General features: G+C 39.3%; 1 protein-coding gene across 2 annotated transcripts in view; it reads left to right on the top strand.

Annotated features, from left to right (window-relative positions):
* The window catches only part of LOC134548093 (cohesin subunit SA-2-like), a 61582-nt gene that overhangs the window by 130 nt on the left and 46784 nt on the right, over nucleotides 1-14668 (top strand). For both annotated transcript variants that reach the window (XM_063392461.1, XM_063392460.1), the window contains exons 2-8: nucleotides 120-288; nucleotides 4340-4424; nucleotides 5038-5184; nucleotides 6640-6736; nucleotides 7744-7820; nucleotides 11842-11913; nucleotides 13649-13853. In XM_063392461.1, coding sequence (XP_063248531.1) covers nucleotides 245-288; nucleotides 4340-4424; nucleotides 5038-5184; nucleotides 6640-6736; nucleotides 7744-7820; nucleotides 11842-11913; nucleotides 13649-13853 — 727 coding nt within the window. In that variant the 5' untranslated portion in view covers nucleotides 120-244. The remainder of the gene's footprint in view (nucleotides 1-119; nucleotides 289-4339; nucleotides 4425-5037; nucleotides 5185-6639; nucleotides 6737-7743; nucleotides 7821-11841; nucleotides 11914-13648; nucleotides 13854-14668) is intronic.

The raw sequence follows: 14668 nt of genomic DNA, 5'->3' as shown, positions 1-14668 counted from the left end.
GTAGGTTGAAGCTCTTTCTGTCTCATCCTCTTCTGCGGCCGGGGGGGCTGTATGGAGGGGAAGCTGTTTCTGCCCTGGTTTGCCTGGAATTAAATCTCTTTGTGTGCCTTTCTTGACAGTTTTCGGCCCCTGTTCCGCCCGCAGAAGCCGAAGGGTTGTTAAGTTTTTAACGCTCTCGATTTCGGTGAAGTTTCCTGAGAAGGTCGTGTCAGCTTGTTTGTGCTGCTGAAATAATGTAGCGGAAATGATAGCCGAGCCCAACGCAGCCGGTAACCTTCCCAGCCAAAAGTAAGACCTGGCACAGGTTGCCTGTAAAATCCATTGGGAAATGAGGGTGCTGTCCCTTGGGTGTGTGGCGTGCAGATACCGCGGCAACCTACAGTGGGTCAACCTGGGGGGAAGGGGGGAAAAAAGGGATTTGCTGTGCATTGTGCTTTGTTACTAATATCTTAATTTTATTTCCTTTCCTGTACTATTTAGCATCTTCTTAATGTAGTGTTTTATGCTGCTTGACGGGGACCTTGTCTTGGCAAGCTTTTCTGTGCCTTATTCACCAGAGTGCAAACGTGCACCCTACCTTAAAAAAAAAAGGGCAGATTCACTGCCAGTGCTTGTGTTCCCTTCATTGGAGAATTTGGGGATGCTGAGGGGGAAGAGTGCGAAGGAATCTGTAGGCTCCCTGTAGGCATTGATGGGGGCATTGCTTCTATATATTTTGTATTGTTTTCATGAGGGATCCATCGTGTCTTCTCTCTTTTATAATGTATTTTTTAGTCATCTGTTGAGATGAGCGAAAGTATTCGTATCATTGTTTACACAATGGTAATTAGAAGTTCTACTAGAGCAAATACAAATAAATAAAAGGTAAAGTTTAAACGTTAGGGCATTTGTTGTTTGGTTTCAAAGAGTGAATCTTCTTAGATGCTCACTGTTATGTGCTTTGAACTCATTGCAGCCCAGTCTTTGTTGATCCTGTCACGTTCTGGGCCTGTTTGCTCCATGTATTTTGCTTCATTATGCTCTAATGGAAGCTGAGAGAGTTTGATGAAGTGTATAAATTCCCATTTGTCTGTTCCAGTATATTTCATGTAGAACCAGCCTTTTATCTTCAGAAGTTTTAGGCAGGCACATGGCAGCTGCTTAGTGGAGCTTCTTATATTACTTTTTAAAGATGAACCAGTTGTTTTGAAACTTATAATTTTAAAAATTTACAGGTAGGATTCTTTCAGTAGCATAGACTAATTGTTTTTTACCTCCTTGGTAAAGTGGTAGTTTTCTTTTCAAGTGTGAGTCACCAAATCTATTCTAAATGTTTATTAAGATAAGAAAACTGAATTCAGAAGTTATCACAGTAGTATTGTGTCTGAGGATTAGATGTGGGACTTGGCATCCTTTGTACTGCAAGTGTTTTATCTTATCAGTAATACTTCAAGTGTTAGTGAAAGGACAATATTGTGGCAGGAACACAAGGTAAAAATGAGTCTCTGAGCCATATGTAACAGGCTATAAAGGTGGAAATAGAAAAAGCATTCTGCTAATGCTTTCTTACTGGTTGCCAGTGGAAGCAAACGAAATGGCTGAGAGCTGTTTCTTCCAGTACATGAAACAGTGAATGTATGAGTGCAGAAATGCTCAACATGGTGTAGAATAATAAGGGGGGGGAAAATAAAACCCACCTAGTTCAAAATTTGTCAAACCTACCATTGCACTCCTATAGTTGAAAAGATGCTGAGAGGGAGACAGAGAAGAGAAACATGAATATTAGTGGTGTCTGGATTTAAATAAACCTCTACGTTCATGTAAGTTGTCTGTTGTTGCCCAGTGCTTCCTAAGGCATAGCTATGTGCTGTGATGCACTGATAGCCAAAACAGTTCAGAAACTAAATGACTTTTTAATATTAGTATTTAGTGCTTAGTTAAATTTGCTGTGTGCTTAAGATAGATGTTTAGTTGCATGTGTAACAGTTACTGTAACAGGTTTCACCCCAGATGTGTTTTAATTGGTGTTTATTTGGCCCAGCATGAGGGAACTGTAGATCTGTGGTCTTCCCACTCCTGGAGGTTTTGCTGAGCTTTGGTAACATGCTGTTCCACATGCCAGGCATTTCCTTACTTTGTTGGGCCCCTTTTCCTACAGGTACAATTTGTCTGGCATAAGAGACTAAACAAGCAGCACAAGGCCAGTAGATACTGTGCAGAGTGGTGTCCTTCATGAAGTTCTTGGGAAAGAGAGGTGTGAATTAAACCTTCAAAGAAGCATGTTCTAGACAGAGGTGCTAAAAGCAGTACATGATCAGACAAGTCCTTGATGGAACTGTCCTGTGACAGTTCTGATTTTGTAATTATGTAAGTGTTTTGAATCAACTTGGACTTAACTATATTTGCTATAATCAAATGCAGTGCATTTATCTTTATTATGGGATGGAGTAAGTTTCTGAATAGTACTTGTAAACAATTCAGAGAAGGTTTTGAAGGTGTGTTAAGTGTTATGTTGAGGTACAATGCAGAAACTAGTAACGCATGTTATTACAGTGTTGGCTGGCACTGGAGTTGTAGTTCCAGTGAAACAGTGCAAGTATGAACCTGTTAGCCCACTCCCACAGTGATGCATTCAGCTTTGAAATCAAGAGTGAAAAGATTTAATCACACATGAGAAACAGCTCCTTGGCAAACACGTTTGGATTCCTTTTAGTGTTGTGGTCTGTAGAAGAATCTGAGGAGAGCAAACTGGCATCAGAAAAGCAATAGATATTGCTGTCCCTTGCTGTTTGTTCTTTTCAGCTGGGAAGTCTCTGGTGGTACATGGGATGCTTAATCTCTGTGGCTCGCAATTTTCAATCAAAGAAGACAATTGAAAACTTTTGTGAATGATTGCTTATAGAATGCTAACTCAGCTGGGAGCAATAGTTTGTCCCACTCTTCACATGCAGAAGTCCAGACAGCTGGTATGAGGATTGGTTCATCCTGAATTATTTTCTTTTCTTCCATCTGTTAAACACTGTGGCACATTTTGAACTTTTCTATAACAAGTAATTAATGGAATTTAACTTTCATGGAACATTTCTCTGTAGGGAAAGGGAGCATATGCATAGTTGTATTTAGAAATGTTACATATTTTTGTGCAATTTTATATTTATATAGAATTTTTTAGGAGTATTTGGAAGCCTCATTCTACATCACTTCTCGAAGTGTCTCACTAGATCAAAAAAGTAAACAGAGCCATGTTTAAATAAAACCTGTCTGCTCTTACCAGCAAAATAATGTCAGAACCTTGGTCCTGCAGTTGATGCTATTCAGTCTCAGAATTTACTTTGCAAAAGAATCTTGTGAAAAAGAATGATAAAAATGCTATCTGGCATTGATAAACCTAGGTGGAGTTGAGCTGGCTCTGCATCCATAGAACAGTTAATTCTCTGTCTGTGTTAGCCAACACTGGATACTGGAGAGTTGACTGTATCTGATAGTGTAACACACTGTATTTTTGTTTGTAAAGTGGTCACTTGTGTTAGTACTCTCTTGTTGCAGCAGTATCAGGAAAATAGAAGTAATTGTACACTCTCATATTTACTTTCTTTTTGTGCCTTCCTGTAGTACAAGTCAACTGGCTTCATGTAGTTTAAAGGAGGCCATTGCAGCCAGCTTCCAGTACTGGACCTGCTGCACAAGTGGGATCCAGCTCGTCTACTCAAACATGATCTTTGGTAAAGCACATTGTTAGCATTGGGAATGATGAAAAATGGCATGGTTTCATTGCAGATAAATGTATGGCTTCAGATCTCCCAGAAGGTGCATCTTTCTTTATAAAATTATTCCTTCATGACATTAGCAATGACCTGAAAATGAAGTTTTTTATGTGTCTTTTTTCTTCAGCATGTTTTATGAACAAAGTAAACCAGTTTCTTCCTCTCATTTTAAAATGTAGACCCATCAAATGTTACCACCTTGTTTAGCTTAGGGCACCTACAGAGTGTATGCCTACTTGTGTTACTGGTTCATGGTGCAAAGGTCTTAAGTTAACAAAGGCTGCATTAAGTCAGCACCAGCTTTCTGTTTCATTTACTTACTTTATACTTCCTTGATACCTTTGATAGCTTTGCTGGTTTTCTGATTACGTGCATATGTTACAGGAAAGCCAATAGTCTGAAAGAGGCCTCAAATTTCTGTTGTACTTTTAAAGTTAGCTGTTTGGCTTTTAGTGACAAAATGTCACCACTTCCAAACAACAGATTAAAAATTTTTAAGTACGTGTATTTGCTTTTATTTTCTTCTGATTTTGTCCTGAAATGTGTAGTTCTGAGTGCTCACTGCTAACCCCTTCAACATATTTGTTACACCTTAGAGAGAATGCTGTTCATGATGAGACTGTGCCTGAGTCTGCTGCGCAGAATGGCACCTATGTGAGAAATGGCAACCTGAAAACACCAGTAAGTCAATTTTAAAGCTTTTAACAGTTTTAATTCTTTTAAATTGTGCAGTTTATTTTGTGTCTCATTCAGTTGTTACAAAACTGAGTATTGCATACAGCAATCACAGTGTATCTAAAAGCTGGTCACTGGATACAGCTTGACCCTCCAATTCCATTGGCAGCAGAGCCTCGGTGCTGGCTTTTGAACAGTCAGTTCATTTCAGATGTGCTTTTCCTTGCTGTCCTTTGTGTGAAGCTGATGTTAATTTGCAGGTAGTGAGTTTAACCTGTGAGTGAAAGATGTAGAAGAGCTATTGTGCTTGCTTTCTCTTCTTCAGAAATGACAGCTGCCACTGAAAACTGCCTTCTGGGTACTGTGCAACTGTACAAAAACTTCTTTCCTGTTATATCTTCCTATGCTTATGACTCATTGTTAAGAGTAAAATTCAAGCTGGTAATTCCTTTCTTTCATCCCCTTTTGGTATGGTCGTATTTGGTAAGGAATAGTTGGGGTCCTTGGAGCATAAAATTGAGCAGCCTGGGGAAGTGATTATGATAAGAGCAAAATAAACTTGTGTCTGTGAATGTGTGTTGTGTTTTCTCACATACTTGGTTTACTTGACTCGTTTCAGAGAGAGAAGCGGAAGGTCCGAGAACAGTGTGAGAACATAAGGAGGAATTCTACCAGCAGCAGAAGAGCGAGCCAGCTGCAGAATGGCGAAGTGGTTGAGGCAGTCACCTTGTTTGAAGTGGTTAGCATGGGGAAACAGGCCATGCAGGTATTCCTGGCATTGAGTTCTGAAAGCACGTGGTGGAGGGAAGATGAATAAACAGTGGTCATTTCCATGATTTGTACTGTAGAATATTTAAATTTTGGCTTAGGTGGGGGAGAAACATGTTTGATTGGAAAACTGCTGTGAGTATGGCTCTTAGGAAGAACATCTTGCAGCTTCAGGAAATTAGTGAAGAGGTAGCTGTCAGATATTTAAAAAGAGGAAGGAAATTGTACCTAAACTGGTCTTTCTAAAACAATGCCTTAACATACAAAAAGGTAATTATTTAAAAAAATAAGTGGAAAAGGTTCATCAGTAGTACATTTTAGTTGTCCAGAATTCTGAAAAATCAGTTTGGTTTTTGCTTTTTTTTTTTTTTCCCTTTTTTCCCCTCTGTGCTTGGCTTGTACTGTTAATCTTTTGCCTTCATTCCAATGCAGTTTGCCAGCAGCTTGCATAATAGCCAGGTTCCCTGTTCATCTATATAGTTAGCAATTTTCTTCAGTGTGAGGAAGCCCACCTCCCCATATTCTGTGAGCACATATATATATTATCTTTGTATATAGCTATAAAAATCTGGAGCCCCAAATATTTTTATGTAGAGTTATAGATATGTCTCTAGTGTGTAGTGTCTGTAAGCAAAGTGTGTGTGTGCACACATGCATAAAAAATACCTTTATATTTTGGATGTGAAACCTTTGTTTTTCCAAGATATTTATGTGGATGGCTTTTGCCATGCTACAGCTGTGGTAACTTCAGTAGAGCTCAGTGTCTGCTGTGCCAACCATCATGGGGAGGTCTGGGAAAGGCAGCAGAGCTTGAGTTCTGTTGCTGCTAGAATTTATTAGGCCTGTGTGGAACTACTGGTGGGTTGAAGCCTGGATGGCTTATCTCAGGAGACACATGTCACTTACAGGCTATAGTCAGTACTGCCCTAGAAAGGAAATTTGGAGTTGTTTTTTGGCTTATTTGTAGTATGTGAACTGTTTCAAACCTACTGCACAAATCAAGTGCTAGAGAAAAATAGAACTTCCAGAGTAAATTGCTGCTATAATTTAATACTAATTATTATATGGTGCAGAGGCTAAATATGTGTGTGGAATTTTCATTGTTTGTGTTTATTTCTTTGTTTTTAAATTAAATTGTTACCTCAGTACTATCAAGAACTCAGGAGGTCAACTCTTTTTTTTAATATTACATTTATTAAAACTGTGGTAGTTCTCCCTGTTAACAGGAAGCAAAACATCTGTGAAAGGCAACATTGTCTAAAGCAGTTTAAGACTTGAAAGAGTCTTTTAGAACTATTAGAAATGGAAGAGAATTGCTTGGAGTTTATTCTCAATTTTGTAATTTAATGGAGATGGAACAGTGTTCGTTTTTGTCTTTATTGTGGGTATACTCAGTGGAGTGCAGCAAACTGTGTTCATCTCCTGACTAATGAGCTTCTTTAATCTGTTCTAGTCTGTAGTAGTTGACTGGGTTGAAGCTTATAAACAAGACAGGAATGTGGCACTTCTGGATCTCATCAACTTCTTCATTCAGTGCTCAGGCTGTCAAGGTAATTTACTTTCTTCATAGCCCTTGCCACTGTCTGTGTGTGAGAGGAGTCTGAAGTGTGCTTTCTGAAATGGAGTTTTTCTCTCCAGTAAATCATGTACTTATAATCTGTGCTGTTCATTAAGATGAACTCCAGATGGGCAGGCGAAATAGAAAAGAATGCTGCTGGTTAAATTCTTTGTGCTCGCAGCATTCCAGCTCTGAGAGTTGTATTTAAACAAGGTTTGCAGGGTCAGGTTTCTGAAGTGGCATGTCACATTGCTTTGCAGAATCCTCACATAGGTACAGTGCTTTTGATGAGTGTTCTAATTAAAATCCAGTGTTTCAGTTGCCATTTGTTTTATATTTCCTGGTGTCTTTTGTTTTGCTAGTATCCTTGTTTGAAAATAAGCAGCTAGCAAATTCAGCTCCCTGCTTTGGTGGCTAGAAAAGCAATCTCTTGCCTCATTGCAGTTGCTTTTACTAGAGAGTTATGAAGCTCTCTATTTCATAACAAACATTGAGGCACTGACTGCTGGGGACAGTCTGCTAGCAAAATGCTTCAGGATGGCAAGTAAGAGTTTTAAGAAGACTGTTCTATTAGTTTGAAACTTCTGAGTGTATCTAAGCAGCTAGAAATGCACCTTTTACACTTTTTTTAAATTTCCCTAGGCCTTTGACTAATATGCCTTCTCTTATGGGAAATACTTTGGGGTTATTGACTAGCAGTGGGCAAAATTTTAGTCAGTCCTTGAAGTAAATGAATGAACAGAGAAAATAGTCTTTCCAGACAGCTCAGAGCAGACGTCTCTAATGGGAATTTCAGTTTTGGTTCATCAGTACTTTATCCTATCATTTAATTTATGTGTCTCTTATATATATATATATGTTACCTGTACCAGTGTACACACATAGAACAGAATTCCCCTTTTTTCGGTGTTTCTAAATTAATAAACTCCTTACTGTGATTTGGACTTGATTAATGTGGTAGAGTTGTCAGTAATTCTTTTTAAACCACTACTTTTCTAGGCATGGTAACAGCAGAGATGTTTCAAAGTCTGTACAAGAAGGATGTCATGAGAAAAATGACAGAGACCTTTGATAAGGTAGGCACAACTTTAATTTTTCCTGTCTTTTTCATATGAATAATAGGCTCTACCTTAATAGCCAACCTGGATGGAATTCCTGTTGCTTATCAGGGGCTTTGTACCATTCATTAATTTAGTAAAATAAACCTGTTTTTTACACAAGAAATTTAGTGTCGTAATGATCCATTTTAGCAGCAGCAAGACATGTTTCTCTTTTAGGTGACTTTTATTTTGAGAGTTTTATTAGGGCTATCTGACTGCAGTCTTCCTAAATCTTTCTCCTAGATGTTCTTTTGATAATAACTGTATAGAGGTAAATATAACCTAGCACTTCACAGGTAACTGGTTCCTTTGGTATTTGATTGATAGATCCTTTTTTTAAATACTAATATGGATTACTGATGAGTTAATGAAGAGATATTTTTAGCTGATATTTTATTTGAATATGTTCTTTCTGTTTTAGTGACAGTTTTTAATTTTAATAACTATATTATGTCATATGGAAGAAGAAAAATGCATTTCAGATTTTTAGATAATTGTGAAAACAGTAGTGAGTATCTCATTTCTTGTGGATTGTTAAGAAAAGCACATAGCTTTACAATGCTGTTTCACTGCTTGACTGGTCCTTGACTAATTATGGCAATATTAAATTTTCTGCGGTGCTCTCACAGTTGCTTCTGTGCTTTTTTTCTCCGTATTTGTCACCTCTGAATTGATTTGTCAAGCAGCAGCCATCAACCTTGTTTTAACTGAGCATCTCTCAAAGACCAGCTGCTGTAGAAATTCCCACAGAGGATGAATTAGCCAACATGGTTTTCTTAATTTTAGAAGTACAGTAGCACTTGGGCTAATTTTTTGACAGAAATGAATCTGTATGTGTCTAGCCATATGAATTAGTAGTCTGGCACTTCTTTGCCAACTAAATTAGCCCTGAATAACACAAATGGTGCAGGCACTCTGGCAGATACAAAGATGTGATTATTGTTACCATCAGCCTGGAAATATTACAGCTTTGTAACCTTTTCACCTGTCCTGGTGGGCGAAAAGGCAGGTTCTGCAGTTGCCTTAGAAGCTGTGCTCTCCATACTCTGTAAAGAAAGTAAGTTCTCTCTTATTCTTTTCATAAATAAGATGGAAATGTAAGTCAGTGGTTTAAGTTAGTTTAGAAGTAATGCCATATGGGACTACTGTGATTTCAATAACATTTTTTGACAACTAATGACTAAGTAATAGTGAAAGTAGTAATGAGAGTGGAAAATATTGCCAGATAGCTGCTCAATATCATCTTACCTTTGAATTTTTATTGTTTGTTTCCAGCATTCAGAGAGTTCATTCATGATGATTTCAGTGATTCAGCCATGGCATTCAACCATGACAGTTAATTAATTGCAGTGTTAGATCCTTGTACCAATGCTTCCTCCTAAAATTCTTACTAAAGTTAGTGGAAAATGTTAATAGAGTTCAGTATGGCAAGAATAGAATTCATAACATCCTCATGGACGTGGTGGTGAAGTATGAGTTAGTTAAGTGGTCAGTGAAGTGGACTGAAAACTGGCAGAACAGCTAGGCCTGTGGGGGAATGATCAGTGGTAAAAAGTCCAGTTGGAGGCTAGTCACTAGTGCTGTACCTCAGGTTGATATTGGGGCCAATGCTGTTTAACATATTTAATAATGACCTGGAGTCCAGGGCAGAATTTACTTTTAGCAAGTTTTCAGATGATGCAAAACTGGGAGGATTAGCTGCCAAATCAGGTGGTTGTTCTGCTGCTCAGAGGGACCTCAACAGACTGGAGAGTTTGGCAGGGGGACCCTCGTGAAGTTCTACAACAGGAGGCCCTAGGAACCTGGCGATGAATAACCTTGTGCACCACTACACACTGGGGGCTGATTGACTGGAAAGCAGCTCCTTAGAGTAGGATCTTGGCGTGGGTGACAAAATGAACACGGGCCAGCAATGCACCCTTGCCACAAAGTTGACCAGCAATCTCCTGGCCTGCATTAGGCAGAGCATTGCCAGCAGGTCATGGGGGGTGATCTTTCCTCTCTGCTTATACTACTGAAACTCATCTGGTGTGCTGAGCCAAGTTCTGGACCTTACAGAGCAAGAGAGAGATGGGTTTACTGGAGTGAGTCCAGTGAAGGGCCACAAAGATGATTTATGATCTTTGATATGAGGAGAGGCTGAGAGAGCTGAGCCTGTTCAGTCTGGAAAGAAGCTGGCTCAAAGGAATCTCAGCCATGTGTTAAAATACCTGATGTGACAGAACAACCAGGAGGAAGCACAGCACCACTCAGTGGTGTGCAGTGAGACGGTGAGCACTAAGGCAAGCCAAGATGGGCAGTGGGCTCAAACTAACATGTACAAAATTTTACCTGAACACAAGAAAACGTTTACCGAGAAGATGGTCAAGCAGTGGAGCAGGTTACCCAGAGAGGTTGTGGAGTCTCTGAAGATATTATTTGACTGCTCATGGCATCACCTGACACTGAGGGAAGACATGTACTTTGAGGGATCCTTGAGAGAATGATGATGGCACCAATTGTAGTTGAAATTAAAGCTTTATTTTTTAACGTAATGTTATTATTAGTATAGAGCAGAATTCATGATTAAAATGGCACAGGATTTCTACAAGCATAATCAATATAATAGCATAATACAGAATTTATAATATAGCTCGGGTCTCACTGTCCAGCAGGAGTTCTGGTCAAAGTTCACCACTTAGACCTTGCAGTACCTTGAATTTATTGACAGTGCTCTGGGTCTGTGATGCTTCCCTGTTCTTTGACTGGGTCATTGCCACCAGCTGCCTGGCTGGATGCCTGGGACCTTCAGGGTTGGTAAGGAAGGGAGTGGTTGGCCTGGCACCCAGGAACCGTGAGACTATGAGGGAGGGAAGTTACTCTGTTTGATTTGTCTGCTTGATTCACAGGACCTTCAGGGCCTGGTAATGAGGGAAAGGGAAGGAATACATGACCTGCTTGGTCACAGAGAAAGGCTGCTTGCCTCTTAAAATAGCATTAGTTATGCTAACCACATTGCCAGGGGTTGAGAGCAGAGGTGCTGGTTGCACACAGCACTGGGCAGCCTAATCAGGCTGACCCTGCATGAGCAGTTGGGGTTGGATTAGATAATCTCAAAGATCCCTCTCAATTTCAGTCTTTCTGTAGTTCTGTGAAAACTTGTACTGATATTGGAAGCAGAGAATGGCTTTAATATGGTCCTTGAGGCATGTATTTCATCTTTGTGAGCTGTGGTATTCCTCAGTGATGAGACAGTCTTGTCTTTACACGTTTTTTTTTGTTTTTCTTCTGTTTTAAGATACTCTGTTTCTCTCTTCTGCTTTTGTTCCTGTTTGTGACATTAACTTCTTGCAGTTCTTTGTTCTTATGTAGTTTTTCTTCCCTGTTCCATTTTGTTGCTATAATTTTTAAGAGGGGAAGAGTTAACTTTGGTACTCAACTCTACAGCTAGATGGGGATATAAATACTTGTACTTCACTGAACCTGATAAAGAACTCTAGATTTATTGCCATTTGTTTTGGAGTATGGTTGAGAAAACATCTTTGAGTCAAGTCACACTAGTGCTGAAAACATTTCTCTCTAATTTGAAAAGCTCAGAATTTTTTTTCAGGGTTTAGATGTTTTACATCTAAGTACCAAACGATGAAAAGGGATATATACTTAGACATACTGAGGAGCCATATCTTAGAATTAATAATGGGGGTTATACCTTGTATATGCTTGCTTATAAATTTTGTAAACAAGTTGTCTCCTATTAGTAACGAGACAACTCATGTTTTATATAAAAATGTGTCTTTCTTCTGTCATTGATTACAAAAAAGACCAAAACAACAAAACCCAGATGAGAAGGATTTAGGTTTAGTGTAATATTTTGGCTTGTGTGGGCCACCTGTAACACACATTGGCTGAAGTTCTAATGGCCTTTGAAATATGTTGCATGTTTTGTAATGCTTTTGTCTATGAATTATCTGTGCCATTTCATTAACAGACTTTCAAAATTTTGTCTCCTGCATTACAGGAAACTGGGTTGCAGTATAAGAAATTCATGGCCTATCCTTGGATCCTGACAGTTACTTGGCCAGTGGACATGGTAGGGCTGTTGTAGTTTTTTCACAACTGTGTATAGCTTTTTCTGTGGGGAATTTATTTAAACTCCTTGTTGGCACTTCGTTTAGACTTTCTTTTCCTTCTGTAGACTCTGTAAGAAAGAAGGAAACATTTCGAGGTTGAGTCAGAGCAGGAGTTCATATCACTCTGTTGAGTGATTTGCGTAGTTGTCTGGGAGAACCTGTGTTAAGGGCCTAATCTGACTTGATTTCTGTAAGCAGAATTATTTTTTTAGTGGTTATGAAAGGAATCTAAGGGAATCCCAAGTTAGGTGTCTGAATTTAGGTGGTGTGCCCTTCATGTTGTGTATATGTTTGCAGCATGCATGTTACCATTAAAGAGTATCCCAGTGGGATAGACATGGACAGTAGAAATGTTCTTAAAAAGTGAGAGTCTTTGTTTATTTTGTGCTGCTTTGCAGATTGAGGAGTAAACTATGATGATAAATAGGTATTTCCTGAAGTTGTAGATGATCTTCCTACTGTCCATGTCATGATCAAGGCGCATTAAATGAGGCCTACTGGAAATTTCTCTTTCTGTTTTGGCACTTGCAGCTACTCTTAGGCTCTGAACTGACTCTTACAGCCTGGTCAGGAACATATTCCAAATTCCCGATGTGCTTTGGGTTGTGGCCAGCCCTGTGATCAGTCTGTATTTACATTTCTCTTTAAAGAAAGCAGCAGCCTGTATGCTTTGGAAACATAGTTACAAGAGAAGAGCATGAAGTGTACTTTATAATCACAGGAGGTTATGCTGGGTGTGAGGCTGTGTTAGAGTGTGGCTGAGGAGGTATTTGCCCTCTGGTGAAGGACCAGCTGAGCAGTGGCCTGCCTTCAGGAAGAGGTTTTCCATAGTGAGAGAAGTTCTGGAGTTCCTTGACTCCACTCACACCTGGAAGCTACAAAGATGCAAATTCCTATTCTGAGCCATTCCTGGGGTGTGTGAGATGTACAAGAAATAAAGGTCCAAGGTTGGCATTTACCAAGTCTGTTTAGTGTGTATTCCACTACTTTGTGTGAGAAGTCATTTCACCTTCCCTCTGTCTACTTTCCTCCTGGCAGTATCAACTGTATTGTGGATACTTATCTTTTTATTGTAACTTGCTTTTTGCATGATGTCAAAGATACTGCCCACTTACTGTTTCTGTAGGGGTTTGTGGAGACCCAGGTGCAGGTGGTATAGGTGAATGCCAAGTATTTGACATTAAGCTTTAGCCTGATAAACTGCTCAAGCTGGCAGTGCTGCTGAGGAGAACAGTCCTATCCTGTTCACACCACAGTTATTGGTCTCCACTTTTCATTTACCTCATTTTCTGTCTGGATTTTACCATGCTTTTGCAGGAATGATAGGGAAGTGGGAAAGCACTGCTACTTGTGAGAAGGTAGAAGGAGCCAGGAATGCTCATGGTTTATGCCAGTGAAAGTTAGTTACTCTGCTCTGCCTTCACACACTTTCTCCCTGCTGTCTGTTCACAGCTAGCTCGCATACATTGCTTTCAAATATGAGCTGTTAGGACAGTGTAGCTCTAATAAAGCTATTTTGTCTCTCTGCTTGCTTGTATCCTAGTTGCTTGTCCCTACTTTGGAATACTAACCATGAAAAAAGTTATGGGGGATGAAGTGAAACTGTCAGCAAAACTCTCTCTGATGTTCAGTGGGGGAGATGTGAATGCACAAGCAGAACTAATTAGTGTGTTTTCTCTTATCTTTCATGTGCAGGACAATGAAGACTACCCACTGATCAGAACAGGACCCTACTGGAAGAAGTTCAAGGCCAATTTCTGTGAATTCATTGCAGTGCTTGTCCAGCAGTGCCAGTGCAGCATCCTGTACGATAACTACTTGATGGACACCATCATCTCGGTGCTTACAGGTTTAGCAGATTCCATGGTCAGAGCATTCAGGCACACAAGCACTTTGGCAGGTAAAATCACTTGAAGAGTTGCGGTAGAGGTGCTGAGTTTTATTGACCTGTGTACTAACAAAACTGCTCTAAATTGAAAACCTGTTTAGTGGAGCAGTTCCCTTATGCACTGAGAGTACCTTCCTCCTAGTGTATAAATGTCTGTGATATAAACTGTTTGTTCCCATGTGTATCTGAATTGAATTTGAATGCTTTAGATATGATAGATCTAACATAATTTTTTCTTTATAAAGAAATCTGCTTTAATGCCTGACATAACTGACTTCAGAATTTTGCTGTTCCAAGTATTATATTTTTCAGTAATGTATTTTTCACAGTTTTGTATTTTATTGTTTTTCTCCCTCCACTAAATGATGTGATGAGGTTGCAGTAGATGCTTCACCTTAAGAAACTTCCTTTGGAGAACTGCTATTCTTGTGGTCTCAGTGCTAAAAAGGACGTTGCTTTTCACACATTTTTGTTTCATGCGGTATGATGATACTAGAGCTACTACTTTTTTTCCCCTAAAGCCAGTTAATACCCTCTTTGCCATGCAAAGAGCACTTAAAGTATAATTTATTCTAAAGTATGCTGTTTGCTTTGAAGGCTCAAAAAACTGACTTGAAATCTGTTCAAACCATCCAGCAGTCCTTAGAGGAATATGACTTTTTTTGTCCATTCCAGTAGTATATTAAGATTCCTAGCCATTTCTGACCCAGCTTCACTGGTTTTTGGTGTTTGTTTTGGTTACTGACAATCAGCTGTTCCACAATTCTAGACTGCAGAAGTCAGAATTACATAAACTTACAAGAGAATTGCCCAGTAAATTACTTCTC

This window comes from Prinia subflava, chromosome 3, assembly GCF_021018805.1.
Source record: "Prinia subflava isolate CZ2003 ecotype Zambia chromosome 3, Cam_Psub_1.2, whole genome shotgun sequence".
Lineage (NCBI taxonomy): Eukaryota > Metazoa > Chordata > Aves > Passeriformes > Cisticolidae > Prinia > Prinia subflava.
This window is presented reverse-complemented; position numbering and strand designations above follow the sequence as displayed.